Genomic DNA, 27220 nt, shown 5'->3' with positions numbered 1-27220 from the left:
TATCTCTTCTGGATCCAAACACAAGCAAAAATAAATAAATAAACAACACAAGAATAGCATCGGGGGACCTTCTTGCTAACATAGGATAGTACAAACCTTTGCTACAAGTTTTTTTCCACTTATCGTTATCAACTCTGATAAAAATTTCTACTATTACATCCAATGCCATATAAATGACTTTTGAGGAGGGAAAAAATTCCACCAAATGTCATTGTTTTATTGAAGATGTTGAACGTGCAGATAATTTTACATAACTTCTGACTTTCTTCTCATTATTCCTGGAGGCAAGGCAAGCCATATCTGCTAGAACCAGGAAGGATCACGATGAGCACAAGAAAGATTTGAGAAGAGTTTTTCATTTAGCAAGGATTGGAACACCACAGGCTGCAGGAGCATGCTTCCCATTCTTGAAGACAAGGTTTCCTCTCACAAAAGTCGCCAACACTTGTCCTGATAACTTCTTTCCCATATACGCAGAGATGCTCTGTGTATAAAAATATGAACAATAGTAATCATCACAACTGCAGTTAGGGATGGAACCAGAAAATTTACACGGGAGAAGGGGATTCTAGAGGGCAGGATCGAATCCGAGACTTCTCAGATATGGGAGTGAGCTTGATGCTATTAGGCCAAGGGCTATTGGCAAATCGATTTTTTTTTTTTTTTTAAAAAGGAAATAACATTATCTCCATAAATAATACAAAGATATTACAAAGAAACAATATATTGCTGCCCGTTTTTCCTATAATCTAGGTCTGTCCTTGATTGCCATGCAGAGTTAGGCTAGATTGGCTTGGACTCGATCACATAAAGAAATTTGCAACAATGAATCTGTCATATGGGTTGTAATAAGATTATTCACATAGTTTCATTTAGGAACTTACTGTTTTGAGTTGACCTAGTCTTTCACATAGAATGAGGACTTGTATAATCAAGTTGTCAAGAGTTTAGCCTACTACCATTTCCTTCATTAAAGTTCCATTAAGGTATCTTGAGGCTTTACTTTGTCCATTGACTTAAAGCCTAATGAGTTCTCGTGTAAGGAGAAATCTTGAGAACTTTGTGTGTAAATATTCATGTGCAAGTGCTTAACAGTTCATTTCTCTTGGTTGAGAGACGGCCCTTGACTCTTTGTAACTAGATGAGAATCAAAGACTTGAGACTTGGCTTTCCCAACGTTACTTGTTCAATTACGTATACTCACTTTTTATACTGCAGGCAAATGGACAAATGTTCCAGCAAGAAAAAGCCACCATAATAAAAGTATCATGACTGAAACATGAAAAAAATGAGTTTAGCAGAACAGGAAGAGAAGAAATGAAACTTACAGGATGTTTAATGAAAACAGGATACTTGTCATCCAGGACAAACTCTGTCTCTGGTTGCCACACCACAATATCAGCATCTTTTCCAACTTCAATGCCCCCCTATAACATAAATGGAAATTTAGTCTGACTTCAACCTGCAACAAATTTCAAGGGAGCACACGGTGGCCGACTGAACAGTTTCACATATAAATCTTTAAGAGCTTTAACATAAAGCTTTTTCAGGTAAATTTTAAAGCAAGAGTATAGAAGACAACATGATGGAATCCCTAACTGGGAAGGCAAAAAATATAGAAAGGGCAAAAAGGGATGGACCGAAATTAAGTTTTGGGAGATTTCTATCTACTTGAATAACTAATAAGAGATTTTAATTTTTATGTTTCTGAATCAGAGACAAAAGATACACTATTATCATTTATAGCATGTAAGCTCTGAGGCAAAGGAAGAAACTGCAAGCATATCACCTTTGAACCCAATCCAGCAAATTTTGCAGGTCTCTTGCTCCACCATAATGATAGTTGTTCCAGAGTTACTCCGTGTTTTTGTCCATATGACCATGCTATCGGAAGATCAAACTACAAGTATCCCAGTAGAGCATGTTAGCCTTTAGAGTTCAAACCAATAATAGAAGTTAAATTTCTACGGAAATAACTCAGATTCAGCTGATCCAAGGAAACTAGCCTGTGGATCTTTGTAAAATATATAGCATAACTCCTCATCGCAGCCCAAAGGAATTTTGTGTTGGCCCATTATCAATGGTTTACTTGTTTTTTTTTTTTTGGGGGAAAAAGAATGATTTTGTTATAGAGGAAGGACAATGTTACAAGTAAGAAGGATAAGATATTCTCAAAGTAGACAAAATAAAAAACAGAAAGCCGGCTTATAACTATAAGGCACTTGTACAACTTGCCCCCCTCTAACCAAAAACAGAAAAATATATGATGTAGCATGGTAGAAAATACCCAATCATACAACCGAACTACTGAATTAATAATTAATGAATGCATAAATAAACCGAAAACAAGCGTAAAGTAAATATAAATAACTAAGAAATGGTGGTTCTAATTCACAAATCTCAGAAATTCACATTCAACTAGCATAAAAACTCACTTTTCTGCTCTTCATCAATTTCAAGATCAAGCATAAAGATCCAATAGATCAGTTGAGCATTTTTTCGTTAATGACTTGAGGACTGAGGTGTACCACATTGTTTACTGAAGTGCAGACATCCTTTCGATTTCATTTAAAGGGCATAGCTGCATAGGGGTGAACGTCTTATCCATTCAACTACCAGTTTGAAGATGTCCAATTCATTTTTAATATCGCTGTATGGAAAAAGATATAACAATCCAAATTATCAATAAGCAGACAAAGTGACAAACCTGCAAAGATGATATGCCACCCCAAGCCTTCAAGAAGTTACCCTCATCAAGAAGCTTGAGTTCTGGTACTGTTGGTGAATGATCAGAAGTTAAAAAGTCAATGTCTCCTTCCTATAATGAAAAATAAGACAATTAAGGCTAATGAGATCATGGATAAAATGTAAGAATGTAAGATATTAATCTGTAACGTGGAGAAGAAATTACCAGCAAAGCCTCCCATAATTTTTCTCCATTGGATGCACCACGGATAGGTGGGGAACACTTAAAACGAGTATCTCCATCTTTTATCTCTTCAGATGAGAAAGCTAAGTAATGCGAGCATGTCTCAACGCTAATGCTGTCACCTCTACGTTTTGCTTCCTGTAGAGTACCAATGTGTGACGATACACTCTACTACGGTGTGGGAAGTTTGACAAGTTCTTTTAACAAGCAAAAGGAGAACAAACAATTTAAATGTGAACAAGATCATTATCGTATCAATTAACTGGCATTTTGTAGGATTCATTTACACAACAGCAATTATCATGAATAAGTTTACTGACATTTATGCTTGGGATTTATCAAGGTTATAGCTGTTAATGGGATTTTACCTTTTAATTACTAGAAAGGGGCGCACACACAGAAGTATTGATTTGGAACGGGTATATCTCCACGAAAAAGCATATATTACCTTAATCATATCTAAGGAAGCACTTGAATCAGACAAGTGAACAATATGAATATGTGCTCCTTCTAAACGACCACCACTTCCAGTATCCTTTGTAACACCCACAAGTTCTCTAATAGCTGCCTGCTCCCTGGTTCAGAAGTGAAGATGAAGATGCGTGATTCAGCAGAAATTTAATAGGCAGTGAGCCGAGCCAACATATATGATAGTATGGCCATCCAAAATTTTTGATGGACTTAAGTCATGGAAAAACAACACTCAACAGATACTGTATTTATTAGTAGTAGTTTGCAATTCAAAGATAGAATATTCAACAACGAGTCCTAAACTAGGTCACAGGCATCCTTCTTATCTTTTTAACTGTAAGAGTTGAGCTATGCAACCGCAGATGATTTCTCACTGGGGAGGGCTCATGACCAATTTCAGTCAATGCCTTAATCACAATTTCGTAAAAATGAGAACTAATCATTTTGGTCCAAAAAAAGAGCTATTATTAATCCTGAAAAATTAAGAACAGGCTTATCCGTTTAATTGAAAAAGTAACCAATTTATTGTCCACAGAAAAAAATTCTATTTATCATGGAAAATATTTTTATTCTGATTCTAAAGCTCATTTCTTCAGAATACAAGGCCATAACTAGTGTCCTACCATGAAGGTGGCCTAGTCTTGAGATAGGTTGAGTAATGACGAGGATCATCATCATCTTTGAGTTCCAAATTATGTCCTGAATTTAGTTGAATCTCAGCATGCACAAGTAAAGGTCTTCTATACTTGGCCAACACAGGCAGTCCCTCCTACCAAGCAAATTATCATAACAATTGTATTATACAATCCGGCAAAGGAAAAGGAACTTCATACTACTAACTAGGAGAATTATTGATGATATAAAAGCGAGTGCCTATGCAAGTGGACAACAGGATATCAACCAAAGCTACAATTCAAAACCATATTACTTGATGAGGAAACAGGAAAAGAGAATGCATACAAATGTGAGGAATTACAATGAATCGATGTAATCTATAATTTACTTCTATTATTTTTATAATTTTTAAAAGGAACGTACCTTGATGTGATCAATAGTTGTCATAGGAAAGTCATCAATCCCTGAAGGACACATGAAAGACTATAAAGTACAAACACAAAAAAGACGAACAGGTCAGACCAAAATATAGCAGCCATTATCATACCTATTGAAAGAAGGCAAGGAAAACAGCAGTACAAATATCATTTATTTCTCATATTTGAAGTAAACGAGAGGTGCAACTAAGGAGGGAAGCTGAACCACTTGACATAGTTTTTAAATTTGAAACAATGATGGTAGGTGCCAAAATCAAGGAGCAGGATGAAACAGCTTCCAACATAAGACATAATAGTACTAAACATTATGAACATTTTCTTGGCCTCTGTACAGAATTATAGTAATAATGAATAGGTTTTTGAACATTACCTTGACCCCAAGAACTCCAGCACTCAAGAGACCTTCCAAAATACTCGTATTAAGTGCATTTTCAGGGACTAGACCTCCCCAGAAACCTGTCAATGCCAAACTTTTTCAGAAACTCCATTGATTGTACTTTTTCAGAAACTCCATCACTTGCATGCCTAAGTATAGTTTGTCATTCATACCAACATCAACATGGAGTTTCTTCTTAGCAGCCTCAAGCTGTAACCAAGAAATTGAACGCAATGTTAAGGAAAGAGAAATCACAAAAATTTGACAGTTAATCACCGGGGATTTAAATTCAACAGCATAAAATAAAAAAAAAGCTTTACCAGATATTAGAATATTAAACACCTCAAGGATGTCAATTAATGCATCTGGAAGGAACTGTGCTTGCTCTCTTTGATGTGAATGGTTCATCAAAAAATAAGTGACGAAATGCTTTTACCTCCATAAATTTTCTTATCAAATATTTTAAAAATCAAAATGAGAGAAATAAAATTGTTCAAAGATACCTTAAGTTTCAGCGTATCCTTAGAAACTGTTGTTGGGTGATTATTTAGAGGCATGTCAACCACTGTTGTTACACCACCTTTAGACACAAAGTGAGAGCATATGTCTAAGCTATACATATCAATGATACCATAAGGGAAAAATCAAGAAACAGTTACAATATTAGTCACATTCAGATAACCACTACCCATCAAGAGCACAGGAAAAAAATCATTGGAGAAGTCCATTAAAATCAGCTAAGGACTCATAATGATACAATATTATATTATTTGCCCTATTTTTAATCTTAGTGACAACTTTATCATCTCAATGTTCTTAAAAGAATAATGCTTAATAGATGAAGAGAATCTGCACACCAGCAGCAGCAGCTCTTGTCCCAGTAAAAAATCCTTCCCATTCAGTTCTTCCTGGATCATCAAGATGAACATGTCTGCCAAAAGTAAAATTTAGACAATTGAAAGAAGGCCCCATGAGAAACTATTCCGAAATCACTATAAAGTACAAGTGAAAATGTTAGGTTTTGCAAAAGAGAGAATAAGAATTGGGAGATAGAAGGGAAGAGAGGGGAAAGAAGAGATGAGAAGGTAGAAGAGAGATGTGTGTGTGTGAGAGAGAGAGAGAGCCTAGAATCAGTGTTTGAAATGCTAGGAGAGAAGAAGATGGAAATTCCTGAATAATAAACTTCATTCACACCTAATGTCATCGTACAATAGATTTAAATAGGCTGAAAACATAACTGAGAATAACTGACTAATAACTTCCTAATAACCTCCTACATTCTAGGATAAGGATCATCAATAACTAACAATAACTAATATTTAAATAATCCCACTGTAATACTCTGAAAGGATAACTGAATATAACCACCTAAAATTGAATATTAAAAATAACTGAAAATAACTAATTTGTAAACTGCCCCTAATATTGCACTCCATCAGAAAAGCACACAAGATTGCACTGATTTTGAGAAAAGAATCGATTTGACTGAATTAAGCAGTCATAATTCTCTCACAATACATTTGTTCCCTTCACTAGTAAAAACATGTTAACCCAAAAATTAGCCGTTTCACATTTGTGTCACACGCTATCAGTACTTATTTGGTACTAAAATCAAAGAAAATCCGTCTTCCTTAACAGTGGAGGGGAAATAGCACCAACCCGGTTTAGTATGAGAACTATAAGCATTTCCGGCATCAATAGATTATGCTGTCAGATGCTAGTTTCTATTTCCTTTATTTCAACTAGGTTGTGGTTTTGGCCCCAAAAATTTTAAAAAGGTGCAGTTTGTGCTGGATAACCTTTGTACTTTTTATTTAGAAGCCAATTAGATAAACAGACCAAGGATATGAAAACACTTTATACTTATTTCTCCATCACTATTGTTCATAAACTCCACTTTTAATGTATGCTGTAAACATTACTGAAAATTCGAAACAGCATCGTATAGCTTGGCAACTGTGTTTTCCACTTAATTCTAAGTCATATAAGTTCTTCTAGCACGTGATCAACGAGTGAAAAAAAATGTTATATGTGAGAACATTCGAGTAGTTAAACTCAATTTTTATCCCCCAAAAAGGTCTACATGTGAACGATGAAGTTATTGTATTAACATTCAACCCAGCTTTCAACAGGTTTCTCCATATTTCCTCTTCATTGATATTTAGAACCATTTTCATAATAAATCAATGAGTATTCATCGTTAAATAAATAACAGTGTTTATCTACTAGAACTGAATAACTCCGCCTATATTGTATAGTCGGTCCCAAGCCCGGATAAAGGAGGAGGGTTGTGTTAGGCCCTCGACAGCCAACGTAAAAACCCGTCGAATTTCATGAACATGGATCAACGAAGTAATTACGCTAATGCTAGGTCGTTACCCAGAAGTGACGCGCTGTATGGCTCGAGTACAGTGAGAAATGAACTAGAGCCGCTGCATCGTCGCCCGGATGTAGTGTTAAATGAGTGAGGGCTACCACACTCTCTTGGACGGAGGCAGCTAAAGAAGTTAGCTCATGAGACTGAGATTAGATTTGGCACTTGGAATATTGGGACGCTGAATGAGAAATCTATAGAAGTAGCAGGAGTTATGAGGGACAGAAGGATTAATATCTTGTGCCTCCAAGAAACCAAATGGACTGGAGAAGCTGCCAAGGAACTTGGAGAGTATAAACTTTGGTATACAGGAAAGGTGAGTGCAAGGAATGGGGTTGGTATCATCGTTGATGGAACATGGAAAAGAAACATGGTAGAGGTTAAAAGGTTTGAGGACAGAATAATATCGTTAAGAATAATTGTTGGAAAAGATACTATCAATATCATTAGTGTCTATGCACCTCAGGTTGGGGCAAAGACACACCTTAAAGATAAGTTCTGGGAAGATATGGAGGGGTTGGTTCAAAGCATACCACTCGAAGAAAAAAATTTTATCGGTGGGACCTTAATGGACATGTCGGTAAGGAAGCAGGACAATTCAGCGAGGCCCATGGTGGTTTTGGTTTTGGGGAGCTTAATAGTGGAGGACAATCTATTCTCGACTTTTCTCTTGCATATAATCTTAAGATTGTCAACACTTGTTTTAAGAAGCGAGAGGAGCATTTAATCACGTACAAAAGTGGTGTCTCAAAATCACAGATTGATTTCTTTTTGGTTAAGAATCCAGACAGAAGATTGTGTACTAATTGCAAAGTGATTCCAGGAGATGGGGTGACTGCCCAACATAGAGTACTTATTCTTGATGTACGTTTTAAAAGTACCAGGCAAAAGTACCATCAAGTGGTAAAACCCAGGGTTAGGTGGTGGCAGTTAAAGGGTGAGAAACGAGAGTTATTCAAAAGGACCCTTGTGGAGGAAGGGATTTGGGAGTCGCAGGAAAATGCAAACATGATGTGGGAAGAGATAGCTACAAGGGTTCGTTTGGTAGGTAAAGAAATTTTGAGAGAATCCAAAGGTCCTGGTCAGAGAGATAAGGAGACTTGGTGGTGGGATAAGAGTGTGCAAGAGAAAGTCAAACAAAAAAGAGATTGTTTTAAGGCCATACACTTGTGCAATAGTGTAGAAAACCGGGAAAAGTATCAGTTGGCTAAAAAAGAGACGAATAAAGCAGTGAGCGAAGCACGTATTAAAGCTTATGAAGGGTTTTATCAGAAGTTAGGAACAAAGACGGGAGAAAGAAATATTTACAAGATTGCGAAGCAAAGGGAGAGGAAAAAGAGAGATTTGGACCAAGTAAAGTGTATAAAGGATGAAGATGGTAAAGTGTTAGTTACTGATGGTGATATTAAGGACAGATGGGAGGCTTATTTTTACAAGTTGTTTAATGAGGGAAGCAATTATGCGACTCAGGACTTACAGGACTTGCTAATTAACGAAGATGATCAGAATTTGGCTTTCTACCGCAGGATCCGTATCGGAGAGGTTAAGGCAGCTCTCAAGAAAATGGACAATGGAAAAGCCGTTGGGCCTGATGGTATCCCTATTGAAGTTTGGAAATGTTTGGGAGATGAGGGTGAGGTGTGGCTAACCAAGCTTTTTAATGAAATTTTACGCTCTAAGAATATGCCGGATGAGTGGAGGAGAAGCATTTTAGTTTCTATTTACAAGAATAAAGGAGACATTCAAAACTGTGCAAGCTACAGAAGGATAAAACTTATGAGTCATACAATGAAGTTGTGGGAAAAAGTGATGGAATATAGGTTGAGGCTGGAGACTTCTATTTTAGAAAACCAATTTGGATTTATGCCAGGGAAATCCACTTCAGAAGCAATCTATTTACTAAGAGGGTTAATGGAAAGATATAGAAGTAAAAGAAGGGATTTACATATGGTCTTTATTGACCTGGAAAAGGCTTACGATCATGTGCCAAGAGAAGTAATGTGGAAGGCTTTAGAAAAAAAAAGTGTACGGGTTGCTTATATCAAAGCCATACAAGATATGTATGAGGGGGTAACTACCAGTGTAAGGACGCCTGGAGGTGAGACAAAAGACTTCCCTATTCAGATTGGCCTACATCAGGGATCCTCTTTGAGTCCGTACTTGTTCAACATTGTTCTGGATGTTCTAACTGAACCTATTCAAGAAAGAATCCCTAAGTCCATGCTTTTCGCGGATGATATAGTTCTCATGGCAGAATCAAAAGAAGAGATTAACACTAATTGGAGTTATGGAGAAGGACGTTGGAGTCGAAAGGTTTCCGCTTGAGCAGGAACAAAACAGAATATATGCATTGTGATTTTGGGGGGGGCAAGGCAATGGGGATTTGGAGGTGAAGATGGGGGAGCAAATCATTCCTCAAGTATCAAAGTTTAAATACCTAGGATGCATTATACAGGAGGATGGGAAAATTGATGGAGACGTTTCTCATAGAATACAAACTGGCTGGTTAAAGTGGAGGAAAGCTACCGAAGTTATTTGCGATAAAAAGATACCTGAGAAACTTAAAGAAAATTTTATCGGACTGCTATAAGACCGGCTATGTTGAATGGTAGTGAATGTTGGGCAATAAAGGGAAAACAAGAGCACAAAGTTGGGGTAGCAGAAATGAGGATATTGAGATGGATGTGTGGTCATACAAGAAAAGATAGGATTCGAAATGAAAATATCAAAGCAAGAGTCGGTGTGGTACCTATTCAAGAGAAAATGGTTGAAAATTGCTTTAGATGGTTTGGACATGTGCAGAGAAGGCCATTGGAGGCCACGGTGAGGAGGGTGGATCAGACAAGATGGAGTCCCATAAAAAGGAACAGAGGAAGACCAAGAAGAACGCTTAATGAGGTCATTGAACGAGACCTCTTAGTCAACAACATATCTAAGGACTGGGTTGTTGACAGAGCACGATAGTATCGTGTGATTCATGTAGCCGACCCCACCTAGTGGGATAAGGCTTGTTATTGTTGTTGTTGTATCTACTAGAACTGAATAAAAAATAAATAACCCACGAGGGGCCAACATGCACATCTTACACATCAATTAGGCCAGGCATAACCACAGCATCTCGATAGTCAATTACTTGTTGATGCATATGATTTCCTTGCTTACTGTCTCCTTTAACAATGGACGCAATCTTCCCTTCATTTATCTCCACTGTTTCATTGAACCATTTTGCAAAGGAAATCAATCAGCATAAGTGAAAAATCATAATTCCATGAAAGATTCAGAATTACAATAACAATAGCTAGTCAAGAGTAATTTATAATAAAGAAGAAAAGAAAAGAAAGCTGGCGAAGAGTCACCGTTTTCCCCAAAATGGTTGTGATTTAAAAGGATTTACACAAAAGATCTGAGAAATTTACAAATTTACCAGTTTCTAGGCCAGATTATCCCCCAACATTATGTCAATGCTTAGCTTGAATGTTGCTTTCCATCTCTTTTTGCATTGAACTGAATGAACATCATTATTTAGATTCTGCATTCTGGGACCATTGGATTTGTTCATGCAAGTCAGGAGTGTTTTCCTTTACTTGTATTTATGGTATTAGCAGAACAAAAGTAGAAAATGTTGCAGTTCTATATACATGCTGCTTGAATTTGATCAGAGCCAAATGCTAGAATGTTAAGCCAGATGTTCTTAACAATGCATCTTCAAAGGGGTAGCATAATTTTCCTTGCTTCTATATATGAAGATTTCTGCTCATGAATTCATTAGGGGAGTTTATTTATTAAATATGTACAGAAGCACAGCACAGAAAGTTCAAAAAAAAAAAAAAAATTTCTCCTGCTTTCTCTTCTTGTTTATCTCTTCTTTCAGAAGACCATTTATCTTCATATTCTGTATTCATCTTTGGTTCTTAAAAAGCATCTGTTGAAACAAAATACAAAATTATGGTTTATAAGTTCATTGGCAAATTCATAAAGGTTAATGATCCCACAGTAAATCCTGATTAGTGATTAGAAAAACATATCCTTGTCATAAGACACAGCATCAGGGAAAACATAAATATATATTTTAGAACTTTAACATCACCTAAAAATCAAAATATAATTATCAAAAGGATATTCACGGGATCAAGGGAAACCAATAACCTGAACCAGAAATAACCCCTTGTGGGGTCACAATACGTTTGCTGGATATCCAGTAATGGCGATAGGGATGAAAGCTACACTCTTCACGGCGTGGCTGTTACAAGAACAGCAACATAATTCAACCCCAGAACAACAAAATAGACATTCTACCTCTAATGTAGAGAAACTCAACACTCAATTTAACAGTTTCAGACCATAGTGATGAAAAAAATGATATTGTAAAGCCAAAGTTTTGACCCGTCAAAATAGCTAAAAAGGAAATATCACAAGTTCACTCCTAACTCTAAAGAAGTCGCGATTTTGCTCAAAAGCAAGATATCCCATCCTGCAATGATAGTGTATACAAATAAATAAAAAAGGATAAGAGAAGATGAGCAGAAAGTGAACCTTTTTCAACTGAATCAAGTGGGCCACGTAGGAATCCTGTAAGAAAAAGAAGGCTACGAAGGAGACGAGAAGTGCTAATAGAGGCAAAAGCTTCCAGAGAAGATAATCCATTACCACGGATGACAATGAACTCTGAAGCGGAGAAGCAGTGATCGCTTGGCTCTGATTATATGGTTTGAGCAGGAAGCAGCCCAGCAGAGACAAAAGATTCCATAGATAGTGTAAGATCCTCGTAATCGCATTACTAAGTAATAATTTAATTCACGGCTCGCTTTACAGTAATAAGATAAACATGGTCATGATTCATATCATGATTATTTTTTTGGTCAACATTAATAATCATATTTTCTACTGCGGGCGTTGTTATGCGAACGACGTGGCTGGTTGTCCTGTCTGCCACCTTGATGGTAATTGTTTTATTTCGACAAGAAGATACACTGAGCGCACCTAATTTTATTTTCATATAGAGGAAACTAAAAACAAATAAAAGGGGTGTTTGAATAATATCAAAATCATGATTTTAGAAGTGCTTTTATATAGAGGAATTTGTCTCGATTTACAGAAAAGTATTTCTGAAAAGTGATTATTGGGATATTCAGACACCCCTAAAATAAAAGACCACAAAATTATATATATAATTAAATAAATACTCAAATTAAGTGCGGCATAAATTTAAAAAAATGGAACTGCAATATAATGTGAAATTGTATAGCTTATTATAATAGAATATTGAATAGTATTTTTTATATAGTATTGAATATTGTGTTAGTTGAGTGCTGGTTCTAATTAAAAAATTGTTTGATTTTGTCATTTTGTTGTTATAATTTTGATTTCATAATTGACTTTTAATTTGATGCTAACTCAATTTCTTATGTTTGTATCATCTTATGTGTCCGTCTAAACATAATCCTTTCCAACTCTTTTATTTTATTTTATTTTTTTCAGTTATCAAACTAATCCTTTTCTATTCTATGTATCACTGCAATCAAGGAATATTCTAAATTTCATTAAGTATGTTTTAAAATTTAATAAATTTCTGATTTTATATTTATTTAATATATATTTTAAAGAAAATAACATAATATAAAATAATAAATTGAGTGAAATTATACATTAATATAATAAATTTAATAAAATAATTTATATTAAAGACCAAACAAGATACTCATTCACGGCCCAAATTTGCCATAGGAGTATTACATAATGGCTGGGGAAATTAAAAAGAAAAAAGAAAAGAAAAGGAAGTATTACATAACGATGGAGGCCTGGCATAAAATTGGGCTTTGAAAGTCGGCAGAATGTCATATGTTCCAAATTCCCATCACGATTGGAACGCCGGTTAGTTTGCTGTTGGATCCATTTTAGATCCGAGAGAATAAACCCTAAACCTCACGCTAATGCAGACCGGCTTCTTGTGGCCCAAAGGGTGTGTTTTTTTTTGGGGGGTGGGGAATGGACAGTGGACTGGTGGAGTGGCCCCGCATCGTTCTCTCTTCAATCTTTGGATCATTTGGTGAATCCATGGAAGCGACGAGCGCCAGTTGAAGGAGTTCTACAGTTATACCCTTGATTCTGAGACTGATTTCGCGTGTTCCAAATGTGCTTTTGGTGAAGTGCCTGGCTTCTCTAGCTGTCGTCGAATCCCCTCCTCCAACGCTGTTTCTCTCACACCAATGCACGATTTTACTCGATTTCTTTTGTCACTCAACCAAGCACGTATTGCTGTCTCTTGTCCATCAGTTGAAGAGCTTTGCGGCTCCATTGTTGAAGACCCTGAGCCTCCATTATCACTGGGTGAAATCCTTTTTCGTTTACAGTGCAAAAATCGTTGAAGTGGGATTTGACCAGCATATAACGCATTAGAACCGTGCTCTTTTTTTTTTTTTTGTACATAGGATTAGGATTTCCCTCTTGGTTATTTAATTGAAGTAAGCAAGGCAAGAGCAAATCATCTGTGGTGCAAGTTGCAGTTGTGAGTTGTGCTGATCGGATGCTGTGAAATTATGCAAGAACTGAAATCTCGGATTTTGTCTTGATTCTTTAAGCTCTGTGTGAGAATAACATTGATCAGAATCCAATAAAAGCAGAGGAAGTAGAGAATAATAAGGGATTGGTGTCAGAATGCCAGAGGTCAGGATCATTGCAAAAAATTTTATGGACATGGTCGCTTCTATGCCTGCCATGAAGCTGGATAAACTCTATGAAAATGGGTTCATCTGTGAAGCTATTCTCAGGTCAATTTCTGTCTAGTTTTTAAGTGGAATGGAAACTTCAATAGCCCGGGTTATGGGTAATTTCTAGCTTATATTGTATCAATTATGATAAGCCTAATTTTTAAGATACTGTACATGCATTTAACAAGCCTTTCTGTTTCGCCCTATCAAGATTCTTTGCTAATTTTTAAGATTGTTTTCTGGGATGCAAAGTGTCAATAACTTCATGGTACCCCTATTGTGAACTCACCTTGGGTTGTTTGATGCATATTCAGCATTAACTAGGCTGCTTGAATGGTATTTGTTTTAGTTTATTGAGTATTAGCTTTGTATCTTAACCAAATGTCTGTTAAAATATCAGGTCTCTACCACCTCTGGCCAAAAAATATGTCTTGCAAATGCTTTACATTGATGCTCAGGTGACAGCTAAATCAATGGAGGAGTGGGTGCTCCCGGATGGAACTTCAAAACATAGAGTAGCAATAGATAGATTGGTTCAACTGAGAGTTTTTATTGAAACTGTTGATAGGTACATATTTATCTACTCTCAAAATTTAACTGCAATATTTAAGTTCAAGCTTCTGCATGGTTCCAAGTGGTTAATTTCATTCCAGCGACAGTCATGGAGACACAAGGATATTAATTCGCGGAATGCAGTCCCTTAGCATGAACATTCCACATGAAAATGTATTTAAAGATCTTTGTGATATTGGGATTGAAGTTTGTTTTATGCTTTTATCCTGATCGAGAATACAAATTCCATGGAAGTTTGTTTACTTGATAGATCACATGCTCTGGGATTGGCATGTAATTTTTTTCTTCTGGTCCCTTCTTTATGCTGCAACGCTTGCCTATGTGGCTGTGTTACCAATTTCTTATTTCTTATTCTTTTTTTTGGGGGGGGGGCGCTATAAGCACCAATTTCTTTTCTTTTTCTTCCCCCCAATGAAAAACTGTATACTATATATTCAAAAGAAAGACTACAGCAAAGCAAAGCAGAAAAACAACCTAACTTCCCTCGTCAACCTGCACCTCTTGGTTGAGAGGTGGTGATTGATCAAGGATACAAAAATTGCCTTGTTAATTGTGAATAGTATAAAACTATAACCACTTAATATTGTTTGCTCGTTCTTTTAGTTTCATTACTCCAAATTATGATGAATTCATGTCAGTCTATAATCCATTTCTCTTGATCACATGTATTATTCTTCATATGTGTGTGTGTGTCTCTGTGCTTTAGATACTGTCATCAAGTTTGTCATCATAGTCAAGGGATGTTGTCTGATAAATTTGAGGCTTAGGCTGATCTTTCACTGCAGTCATTCTTTCCTCTTATTGGCAGGAAGAGTGAAAAGAATTACAAACTCAATGCAACATTTCAGAGAAGTCTCCAGAATCTCTTAATAAATGGGTGAGTTGCTCAAATGGTTTCTTGCCGTTCTTAGCATAGACAACATCATGTAGGATGGAAATAATTTAGGTGATAGGATGTAACCATTCATTGTGTAATATACAAATTCACTTAAATAGATGGTAGGCTGTCTCCATGAAATGAAATGACCGTTTATGGTTCCTCATTCACTCCTGGATATGTTAAAAGAAAGGAAGTTATTTGTGTGTATGTATTTATGTAATTGCAGTCATGTTATGGATTCAAGATCTGCTTTAATTAATTTGGCAGTGGAACTTTGCCACGGGAACCAATGCCTTCTAATATAACTGTGAGGCTCCCAACCTTAGAAGATCTTGAGGCTTATGCCCTAGAACAATGGGAGGTGCGATGTTTAATCCTTTTTATTCCCATCTCTTTCTTCTATTTAAATTTTCATTCTTGCTACTATTTTGTGACACTAGTCATTGAAACAATGTAATACAATTGATTTCCTATAATTTTATCTGACTAAAATTAGCCCTAACTCTTTATCTTAATTCTGTGATAAATCAGTGTTTCTTGTTGCAACTTATAAGCTCAAATCAAGTTGAAAGGCCTTCAAACATCAGCTCTTCTTTAATGAAACTTTTCCAGCGGCATCTTATGAGACAAAGGTTTTGTTTACTTGCTATATATTTTTCATTTCTAACACTTCAGCGGGTATACAAGGGTATTGCTAACATTACTTTATGTCTTGTGCGTACCAATGTAGAGATAAAGAAGCTCCCAGATTAACTGAAAGTGGATTTCAATTTTTGGTATGTATCAAATGATTTGTAATCCTTTCACACTTAATGACATGGTTCTCCCTAATGACATGCATCATCCATGTAAACTACAGCTTATGGATACAAATGCACAGCTTTGGTACATCATCAGAGAATATATATCTAATTCTGAGGTATTTAATTGTGAGTTAATTTGTTGGCTCAAAAAACCAGTCCTATTAGATGGCAAGAACTTGCTCTTCAACCCTGATTTTATGTTTCTGATGTCTTTATCATTTGTTTCCTATTGGCTCCATGTCATCTATTCTATGCAGGCACGAGGTGTTGATGCTGCTGAATTGATTTCTTTTTTGCTGGAGCTTAGTTTTCATGTAATAGGCGAGGTAAGACAATCTCCTTGGTGTGTGAAATAAGAACTTGCACTATTCTGTATTAACTGTTTTAGCTGCAGTGTTTTAGACCTTCTCTTTCCTTTTTCTTTATATTTATGTCTCGCTAAAGTATTTTTACGTTTAAATGCCATATGACTTTGACAGTGTTGGTGGTTTCCTATGTATTAGGCATATAATATAAACACACTGACTGATTTCCAAAGGAACATAATCAAGGACCTTGCAGATCTGGGATTAGTCAAACTACAGCAGGTTATAACATTTCTGTCCTTATTTTGATGCAGATGATGAGTTTGATGCTGACTTTAACTAATGTGTCTTCCTTTTCCATTCTTTCCTATAGGGCAGGAAAGAAAGTTGGTTTATACCTACTAAATTGGCTACCAATCTTTCAGTGAGCTTGGCTGATTCATCATCTAGAAAGCAGGTTGCTTCTTTTAAATTCATTTAATTATATGGACTTGTTTTATAGAAAATTCTTTAAATGGCCATGCTTGAATACATAGTTTCACTCCTTTTAACAGATACAGAGAGTTAGGGAGCCATTTGCAGTAGCTAATTTGTTATAATCATAAGTTCCACTGATCTGAAGGAAATTTCAAAAGTTCACAATTTTCCCTCATTTGTGTTGTAATGTTAGGAAAAATTTTGGGCGCTTCATTCAATTAACTAAGGAGATTTTGAAAGATAAATTCTAATTCCATTCTTTTTTAACTCTTTCAGGGCTTTGTGGTGGTAGAAACCAATTTCCGAGTTTATGCTTACTCAACTTCAAAATTGCACTGTGAAATATTACGGCTTTTCTCAAGGTATGCCACCAAACACTTCCTTAAGTTTCTGTCAATCATTTGTTCTTCTAAGTGCTGTCTCGTTTTTTATTGCTGTTAGCAATTTTGTGCTGAAACATGAGGTAGTGTGTTGTATCATGTATGAACTAGAATTCATCTATCATTGGTTTTCTCATTAAATGAAGGTTGAAGTTGTGATTGTACTTTCTTTTGCTGAAGTTTTGGGAACTTCAGCTTAATTTTCTTCTATTATAGCATGGTCTATTGTTTTGCATGTTACATGCAAAATTAGAGCATTGCTTCTTCTTTTTTTTTTTTGAAAAAATTGTAAGTTAAGTAGCATAAATATTTTTAAAATATGGGAGCATTTAATGCTTTGACTATTGGCATTTGCCTTACATATGGACTTTCTCTTCAACTGATGTTCAGCTGGTTTGGTTCCCGCTAAACCACATTTTGTTATATAAGGCCTTTATCCAACATCCTTGATCCTTTCTTTCAGACCTTATGATGGCTTTTTGACTTTGCTCTTGCTCTTCAGTTTTCCCAAAATTTTTTTGTGTAAAATGAATATCTTTTTTTCCGAATAGCTAAGATCCAACAGTCCAATGCCCTAATTAATGGGCAAAACTTTATCCTTTAACTTTGATGGGTTTCTTTTCAATAGTCAAGCATCTTTCAATAAATAAAAGGATAGGGCGCTTAAATATCTCAGAAATATTCACAAAGGAGCACCTAGCACCTAGAAGTTTTTTTTGCTATTATGTGCCATATGTTGGTCATTATCCGCAATTAAGTTTGGCCGTTAAATTATGTGGTTTGACTAGTGTTTTTAATAATCAAACTTAGTGACGAACAACAATTTAAGGCATAAATGCTACAAAATGAAACTTTCGGTGCATATAAGAGCGAGGGAAAAAAAAAAAAAAAACTTTCAACTACCGGGGACTTCTTCATAAATACTTCTATAATATTTAAGCACCTTATCCCATAAAGAAAAGTAGAACGAATACCTTGTAATGGTACATAATTATATTGGTAAAAGTATACTTTTAATGCTATAACTTTGGTTGGTTTCTTTTTGATCTCTTAATTTATTAAATGTCATATTATTTGTTTTACATGTAAAGAAATGAATGAAAGAAATTAGCAATATTAAAAAACTAAAGCAAAAGAGGATAAAACTAAAGGAAAAAAATAAGAGTAAGAACATTAAAATGAGCACTTGGAAACAAATTACAAAGTAAAAAATTATTTTTTAAACCAAAGAAATGATATTTTGTTTGTTTGTTTGCCTTTTATATTTCTGTTGGCCAAATCATTAATTATAAAATAAAATAAAAAGTGGGGTACCTTTTCAGACTGGCCCAACATTGGGCAAGCCCAAGATACCAGCTCTATCCTTGATGTTTCCTAATAGCTGAAATAATTTATTTCGTGACATTGTAAATGTAAAGGGTGTAAAAAAACAGAAAGAAAGGATAAAATCAGACATTCACCTATACACTCCAGTAGAATTTTAGATTATTCTGTATCGATCTCTTTTTTTTTTTTTTGGGGTGGCTAATTCTGTATCGATCTAGATCACAGTTATTGCTACTTTTCTTCATCTGATTCTGTTACTGAATTACTTTTATGATGGTGCAGTGTAGAGTATCAGCTTCCAAATCTTATTGTTGGAGCTATTACAAAAGAAAGCTTGTATAATGCTTTTGAAAATGGAATTACTGCAGAGCAGGCAAGTAGAGAATTTTCACTGTATCATATCTCCTTTCAATTATGCAGGGATTAGTGAAGTTCTCCAATGACAAACTCAACAACAACAAAACGGGAAATTAGACCAACTCGGCAACTTGATTTTCAAAATTTAAGCCGACTGGGGAACTTGAGTTTTGCGTTTTACTGTCACATTTTTACAATAAATTCAGTGACGAGATCCACCCCCATTACAACCAGAAAACCCACAAATACAGCTACAAAACTCAGAATGATTATACCTCTGCGACAGAATATTAAACCATAAAAATACTTAAAATGACACTGATAGAGAGAAAACGCAGATTACATATTCAAAACACTAGCTAACTAGAGCAACTGAAGCACTAAAATACTTAATAAACACACCCTTCCAGCACAACAAAGCAGAACTAGAACCTCGTAGACCTGACAATTTTGCTAACTTTTTAGAGGTTGGCTCTCTCCACCTAAAACCTGACCAAAGATCTTCTCTACTTCTTCCTGAACTTTGCTCTGTATAACCCTTGTCAACAACTCTTTAACTGCTCTTTCCTATCTTTTCATCATGACTACCTTGTTTTGTTCCTCTACTTTTCTGTCTTGTATGGTTCCCAACTTTTGTGTTTTCTTTGTCCCCCGTTTTCTGCCGTTCTGCTACTCCCCTATGTCTCCTTTATGTTTGGGTGGCAGTAGTAGGTTTGGACCTAAAATTGTTCACTCGACATGGATAAGAAGGCATATTTTCTTACCATCACATGCCACTTTGGCCTCTGGATATCTTCCCCTCTGTTTCGGTTTTGTTAACTCTCGTATAATTCTGGGAAGGTAACTTGACATGCTAGTCATTTTCTGGCTTGACATGTGGTCATCTGCGACCTCAGACCCTAAACCCCAAACTCTTTCTGTGTGCCTCAAATAACTTGATTGAGCCTTCACTGATGAACAATTTTGTTGTTGTAAATGTTGTTTCTCAATTCTCTTTACTTTTGTTGGCCAAAAAAAATTGTTTTGCCTTTTGTGCATTTCTGGAGTCATGTATACCTTGTACGAAGCAAAAAGCTTTAGATTTGTTGGTATCTTTATTTTATTACTTTTTTGCTGAGTATCTCAGTTATGTCCAGTAAAATGTTAGTTTGTGTACTCCTTGAGTTTCCTGTACCATCATTCTCTTGATAGAATTCTAGAATATCATATGGACCAAGCTCTTGTTAAGGTCTTGCTCTGGGAACATGGTAAATTTTCGAAAAGAAAAGGTTCGTGATAAATCTAAATACTTGAATTTCTTTTATTTTCTAGAAGCTTGGTTTTTTGTGCAAGACATACGTTAACAGCCACTGAAATGGGATTGACATGCCTTTAAAACTCATTTGCCGCCCCATAAAATGCAGTGCATTGTAATGGAGGGGTCCTATGGGCAGTACTGTTTACTACTTTGCTCCCTTTCACTGTACTTCCAAAGTAATTACCGTTGGCTTTCAGGAACTTGTCTCATTGATCTCTTTGTAGATAAACCTGTTTTTCTTTTTTGGGCAGATAATCAGTTTCCTTCAGCAGAATGCTCATCCAAGAGTTGCAGAGAGAATACCAACTGTACCAGAAAATGTCACCGATCAGGTTTTGATTTTCAATAAATGAGATCGGCTGTAGGATTAAATAACTTAGTTCTATGACTTCTACGTTTCGTGGATTCTTTTGTTGCAGTATTAGTTATATTTTCTGATGCCTGACTGAGTTTAATGAATGGCTTGACAGATTAGGCTTTGGGAATCTGATCTGAACAGAGTTGAGATGACTGAAGCATATTACTACGATGAGTTCCCTTCAAGGGTAGAAATTTAGCATCCTTTGAGTTCGTATACTTAATAATCCCTTCAAATCTTATTCTTCGCATCATTTGTGGGCAGGATGTATTTGAAGGTGCCTGTGACTGTGCCCGAGAATGGAACGGTTTGTTGTGGGAAGATTCAAAGAAGATGCACATGGTGGTCAAAATGGAGGTGCATCCTTATGTCCGTGATTATTTACGCCGTCAAAAGTAATGACCAAGATCATCCGAGGCTTTCGACAAGATACAGAGGTAAAGAAGCAGAGGTTGATGTAAAGAATGGGATACAGATGGAAAATGTATATTATCTGGGACAAGAGGAATGAGATGACACCCCTGGGAAGGGAAAAATTGACCATAAGCCTTCCCCCCCCCCCCCCCCCCGGAATGCGTTTGCTAAATATCAACGGTGGTGGTGGAATATTAGGTCATTTTTAAGATTGTACGATAGCATGAACTTCATATTGTGTTCCATCGTTGTTTGAACAAAATTACGTCTAATTCAGTAGATGTATGCAACCAAATTATATATGCGTTGGCTTTTATTTTTGTTTTTAGATAAATTCATCCCTCCATTACCTTCCCTTTTTATTTTAGATAATTAACTCTATTTGTCTTGACTAAATCTCCTGCAAAGTATTTGAGAGAATAAAATAGTTCTTTATTTTCTTTTTAAAGATTGGTGTTTTGATGAAAAATATTTATAAATTATTGTATCAATTTCTTTTAAGAAAAACTATTGCAATAGTTTTCTTCTTATAATATGCTCTCACCTATTTATATTATAGGACAAGTTTCTGTTTATTTCTTATAAGGCTCTGTTTGGTATGAGGGAAATTAAGGGAAGAGAAAATGAGAAAAAATTTTAGTAAGCTTGCTTTCAAAAAAATTTTTAAATAGGGTTAAGATTTTCTAATTTAATTTTCTTACTTTTTATCTTATATTTTCTTTTTATCAAAATTTTACAACCCAACTTATTCAGTTTTTTAAAAACAAATTCGTTAAAATTTTTCCTTCTCTTTCTTTTTTTTTTTTCCATTTTCCTCATTCCAAGCAGGCCTAAGGCATTTGATAATTTTAAGAAATATTTTATATTTTTTCCATACATGTTTGTATTTAATTATTTTTACCATGATAGATGTTCATATTTGATAAAAGTAGTGAAAAAGTAAAACTATGATATTGTATTTTTAATACAGTTATAAAGATAACATTAAAATTATTTGAATTTATTGATAAAATTAAGTTTTTAAATATTTTTATTTTTGAATATTTTAGAAGTGAATTATATTTGGGAATATTGTACCATTTTACCCTAAAAATTGATGACGGAAAAGGCCTCGAAAGGGAAGAAAGAAAAGGAAAAAAAATTCATCTTTTAATCTTTGTATTTTTTACTCATTTATAACCGGTCTCTCAAATTTAAGTTGATACAACCCAATCCTTATATATCTGACTCAGTTATAACTTACTCATCTGATGCTATTGATAAAGTACTTCTAATATGTTTTATGTAGACGAAGAAAAACTTTAAAACTGTACTAACTCTTCATTAAAATATAGTAACTTTCCAACTTTATCCCTATTTAATATATACACCTTTCAAAAAAAATAATTATCTACACTATAATAAATAAAGGACAATATAGTACATTCATGATAAAAATTTAATGAAATGACTTATAAATAGGATCCAAAAAAATCTTTTCTCGCTGCCTTATAAATAGGATCAGAGAAGTAGTTCCTGATATTCCAGTAATTTAAAGTTGACGATGTGACTGCGGGTAAAGCTGATAATACAGACAAACTGGTCCTAAAAATACCAACTTCTGGTAGTAGGGATCACCACTTATTTTATTTTATTTTTTGTTTTCTTTTAATAAAATATATTCCAAGTCCTAAATACTTAAAATAAAACATCTAAATAGAAATTATTACAAATAAAACATGAAATCTAAAGTTCCAAACATTCTAAAATATTAAACATATACAATACATCATCCTAAATGATTAGACATATATTTCAAATTAAAATATAACAAATACAAATCAACAATGACAAAAATACTGTGTCACAATCACTATTAAGTGTTCAACCATAAGACATCATTTAATATTGATAGGATTTGAAGCATAATCTGAAGATGTGAAATTATTTGGTTGAGTTTGAAAAGTAAAATCACCTTCTCTTTGCTCAGCTAACTTTACCACAGATAAAATTCATAATATAAAGTGAAAGATATATACATTACGGTAATTTTAAATAATAAAAATGGGATAAGATACTAAAGAAGTAAACATAATTATATTTGAAGGGAGAGGAAAATTTTAAATAAAATAAAATGGGCTGGCAAGTTAGTTCGCTGCGAGTTTAGTTTTAACAGTTACAAACTCAAAAGATTTATTTTAAATTGAACCTGATTTTTATCACTCCAACCTATCACTTCTTGGTGAGTTGGTAGGTTGAGCCCATAAACTCAATCCATATTATCAGCTCTAATAATTTTTTTAATTATTATTCAAGAGTTAAGGTGTATCCAACACCCTGAAATATTTTTACAGGTGCATTCAACACCCTAAAATATTTTGTGGTGCATCTAGCACTCTGAATTATTGTTTTAGGTGCGTCCAGTACCGTAAAATATTTTTTAGTGCATCTAGTATTTTAAACTTTTTTTTAGGCACCTCCAACGTCCAAAAATCTTTTTGGTACATCCAACGCCAAGACAAAAAAATACTTTAAGGTGTTAGGGGCTCTTAAAAAATATTTTAAAATACTGGATGCACCATAAAATAATTTAAAATATTAAATATATCTGAAAAAATAATTCAAGATGTTAAATGCACAAACTTAAGTGTTCAATTTTTCAATGACTCGGTGATGACTAACGCACTTCTGCTTCAGAGAAAGACTAGACAAGCTGAGGGCGAGGGGAATTTGTTTCTCGGACGGCTATCATAAACCCTAACTAAATCCGATGAAGATAAAATGTGGACGTTTGATTGCCGGCGGAGAGCGGCTGCTCCGGCAGATGTGTACGGCGGCTACGAAGCTAGCGGAACCGGAGGCCGAGCGTTCGGCAAAGAAAGTTAGCCTTTATCGAAAGTTGTCGGCGCTGGATATGACAGGAAGGACCGTTTCGCAGACGTTAAACCAGTGTATTATGGAGGGCAAAGTCCTCAGGAAAGACGAACTCCAACGTTGCGTTAAAGAGCTTCGAAAGTATCGTAAATATCGTCATGCACTCGAGGTTGCTGCTTCTGCTTTTTTTTTTTTTTTTCCCCTCACCTCTCTGAGTTCCCACTGCGAATGTTTACCTGTCTCGTTCGGTCATTACCTATGCTACCATTGCCTCTGAGTTTTTCACAAGAGGTTTGAAGTGAAAGTGGTAGTGATCATGTTTGAGATTTAAACTGAGCCCCCCCCCCCCTCCCTCTGTTTCCGTTGGCGATATGAAAACCCGAAGCTTAGAGTAAATGACTCTCATTGACTGAATAACCGGGGGGGGGGGGGGGGAAGGTAATTTTGATCATTGTAAATGAGATCTCATGGAGACATAACTAAGCCGGTTGAAAGATAAATTATTACCCCCTTCTCTGAGTTGATTGTTGTGTATATCTTGGAACCGCAGATAATGAATCTTTGATGTGCTCTTTCAATGCAGATAATGGAATGGATGGAATATAGGGGAATCACCTTCTCTACAACAGACTTTTCACTATATTTAGATCTATTGTCTTTAACCAAAGGGGTAGCAGCTGCTGAGAGCTACTTCAGTGGTCTTCCTCCTCGATCTAAGAGCAGATTTACGTATGGAACTCTTTTGAATTGCTATTGCAGAGGCTTACTGGAGGACAAGGCACTGGCTCTTTTTGAAAATATGGATGAACTCAATTTTGTCACTAGCGATCTACCCTTCAGTAATCTCATGTGTTTATATATGAGACTGGGCAAACCTGAGAAGGTGCCTCCCCTGATAGATACCATGAAGCAGAGGAAAATTTCAATGACTGCTCCTGCATATCATATCTGGATGAATAGCTATGCCTCCTTAAATGATATTGAAGGAGCAGAAAGAGTCTTTGAGGAGATGAAAAAGGAAGATGCAGACAAAATCAACTGGCTGACTCATAGCAACCTTGCTGCTATCTATGTAAAGGCTAAACATTTTGATAAAGCTGAATCTGCGCTTAAGATGGTAGAAAAGATAGCAAGACCGAAGGAGCGTGAAGCTTACCATTTCCTACTAAGTCTTTATGCAGGGATTGGTAATCAAGGTGAAGTTTACAGGGTATGGAATTACCTCAAATCTGTCCCTCCAGTGACTAACATGAGCTATCTTACTATGCTTCAATCCCTTCGCAGGCTTAATGATATTGAAGGTTTAGCAAAGTGCTTTGAGGAGTGGAAATCAAATTGTATCTCTTATGATATGAGATTAGCGGGTGCTGTTATCAGTGCCTACTTGAGCCAGGACCTATGTGAAGAAGCCTTATCGGTGTTTGAAGAGGCCATCAAAAGGAGAGAGGCCAAAGGACCTTTCACGAAGACTCATGAAAACTTCATACTCTTCTACTTGGGGAAACATAAGGAAGAACTTGCAGTGCATCACCTAGAGGCAGCTCTTTCAGAAGCCAAGGACTATGATGGATGGAGTCCTTCACTGGAAGTTATCCTTGCATTTCTGAAGTTTTACGAAGAGAAGAAAATTGATGGGGTTGAGAAGCTTCGCCAGATTTTCAAGAATTGCAATTTCGATGATCATTGCCTGAGAAATTATACAAATGCTGACAAATCAGCTCTGGGAGACTGGAACTCATCAAATATTGAAGGAAGAGGCTGAAATAAGCCCGGGACTCGTGGACTTGCCAGCTGATGTTCGCTCTGTGTACAAGTGTCATCACACATGTTTTGGCTCTACTTCTTCACCTAGTAATAAATTGACTGAATTGCCGAACTCGATCATGATGCGGATGAATTAGTCAATGCTTCAATTCTGATTTAGGAAAGAAAAAAAAAAGGTCCGCCGAAGAAGTGTGCGAAAAATCAGCTGAAGGCACCGCTGGAGATAGTTCGAGTAGCAAAGATGAGATGAAGCTTGGCTAATGATTTTAAGTACAAGCCTTCTGAATGTGTTTTTTTGTTTAAAAAAGAAAGGGAAAACTGAAGGCTCAACGTTGATTTTCATTTGTTTTTGATTGTGTAAATTAATCTTGAAAATTTCAAGGCTCGTATTCTTGTTGCAATGCTTGACCATTTTTAATATATGACCTTTTGTTTTAGAGGGTATTTGGATAGAAACCAAATCATAGTTTTAAAAGTGTTTTTACGGTTTACGAAATAAATATATGGAGAAATTTGTCTCGTTTTGTGAAAATTCTGAGAAATATTTTTGAAAGTTACCAAACACTTCCTTGATGTCTCCCTGAGACTTATGTAGGAAATAAGGAAAATCTCTATATAAGACAAACCAAAAGATGCATGTGTTGTGTAGAAAAGAAAATTTTAAATTGTGATCACTTGAAATCTTTATTAAAACAAAGTGAGATTTGCAATTTTGTATGATGGTAGAGTAATAATGATAAAAATGTGAAATTTACAAATTTGGATCTTCCAAGATCTATACTGGGAGGATCCAATTGTTAGCGATCAAATCTGTGAGAGAAGTAAAGACAAATGGAGCATGATCTGGGAGAAATGAAAAATGTCATGGAAATATGAATGCAAAATTAGATATGGTTGATGAAATGTAAAGCTTACAAAGCAAAAATCGTATGCTGAAGTGCTGAACATAATTCTATTGTGTCTCTGACTTGCATCTAGCTAGTCCCCTGCACTCTGCAGCAATACGTATTATGTAAAGTGACAGAGTTTTATAGAAATCTATGCACAAGTTTACTTCTTTTTTTTCAATTCATTATACATTTATGGTTAAATACATAAAGTATGTATTAAATTTAGGGCATGTTTGGATTGCAGTTTAGAACTGCAGTTGTGCCTTGAAATCTGTAAAAACTGAGGTTTAAGGATTTTTTTCTGTGTGAAATATACTAAAAATACCTTATAAATAAGAATAAATGAATAATAGATAAGATGTGATATTTGTATAATAAATAGCATGAGAGTTGACATTTTAAAAATAATTATTAAACTTTTTGTAATTATATTTCTTTCTTGTGATGACATAATAATTTTCTCTACATACGGAATCAAGTTAAGAGTTCAAAAATTAAATGATTAAATTTTTTTAAACTTTACAATAGTTTTCTTCTTATAATGTAGAGAAAAACCCCAAAAAAAAATCTCTAGAATTTCAAAATATTAAATTAAGAATGACTACAAAAATGTGTTATCATTTGTTTTTGAAAT

At 35.3% G+C, this 27220-nt stretch overlaps 3 protein-coding genes across 4 annotated transcripts; 2 read left to right on the top strand and 1 right to left on the bottom strand.

The window, feature by feature from the left end:
* Nucleotides 1-39: 39 nt before the first annotated feature.
* On the bottom strand, nt 40-11940 carry LOC114732459 (allantoinase). The gene is made up of 15 exons (XM_028919739.1): nt 11736-11940; nt 11349-11442; nt 10289-10409; nt 5686-5759; nt 5332-5408; nt 5002-5038; nt 4823-4908; nt 4439-4498; nt 4024-4169; nt 3378-3504; nt 2912-3067; nt 2708-2818; nt 1790-1900; nt 1329-1427; nt 40-484 (listed from the first exon to the last, which is right to left on the bottom strand). The coding sequence occupies exons 1-15, from the start codon at nt 11844-11846 to the stop codon at nt 356-358; spliced, it is 1539 nt and encodes a 512-aa protein (XP_028775572.1). The 5' UTR covers nt 11847-11940; the 3' UTR covers nt 40-355.
* A 1407-nt stretch (nt 11941-13347) lies between these two features.
* LOC114732446 (general transcription and DNA repair factor IIH subunit TFB2) lies at nt 13348-21406 on the top strand. 2 transcript variants are annotated; one of them, XM_028919726.1, is made up of 15 exons: nt 13348-13969; nt 14310-14477; nt 15291-15359; nt 15630-15723; nt 15894-15994; nt 16093-16138; nt 16222-16281; nt 16423-16491; nt 16669-16752; nt 16844-16927; nt 17224-17309; nt 18936-19026; nt 20559-20639; nt 20778-20852; nt 20930-21406. In XM_028919726.1, exons 1-15 carry the CDS (start codon nt 13857-13859, stop codon nt 21062-21064), a joined length of 1356 nt encoding a protein of 451 aa, XP_028775559.1. In that variant the 5' UTR covers nt 13348-13856; the 3' UTR covers nt 21065-21406. The 2 variants fall into 2 exon arrangements, with proteins under 2 accessions (XP_028775559.1, XP_028775560.1); XM_028919727.1 differs by having other exon boundaries at nt 13918-13969; nt 14368-14477.
* Nucleotides 21407-23776: 2370 nt separating this feature from the next.
* Nucleotides 23777-26116, top strand: LOC114732447 (pentatricopeptide repeat-containing protein At1g02370, mitochondrial). The gene is made up of 2 exons (XM_028919728.1): nt 23777-24101; nt 24516-26116. Exons 1-2 carry the CDS (start codon nt 23829-23831, stop codon nt 25692-25694), a joined length of 1452 nt encoding a protein of 483 aa, XP_028775561.1. The 5' UTR covers nt 23777-23828; the 3' UTR covers nt 25695-26116.
* Nucleotides 26117-27220: the final 1104 nt, after the last annotated feature.

This window comes from Neltuma alba, unplaced genomic scaffold (genome assembly GCF_004799145.2).
Source record: "Neltuma alba isolate B1F8T4 unplaced genomic scaffold, ASM479914v2 tig00012912_pilon, whole genome shotgun sequence".
Classification (NCBI taxonomy): domain Eukaryota; kingdom Viridiplantae; phylum Streptophyta; class Magnoliopsida; order Fabales; family Fabaceae; genus Neltuma; species Neltuma alba.
Note: the sequence above shows the minus strand (reverse complement) of the source record. Positions and strands in the feature narration are given on the sequence as shown.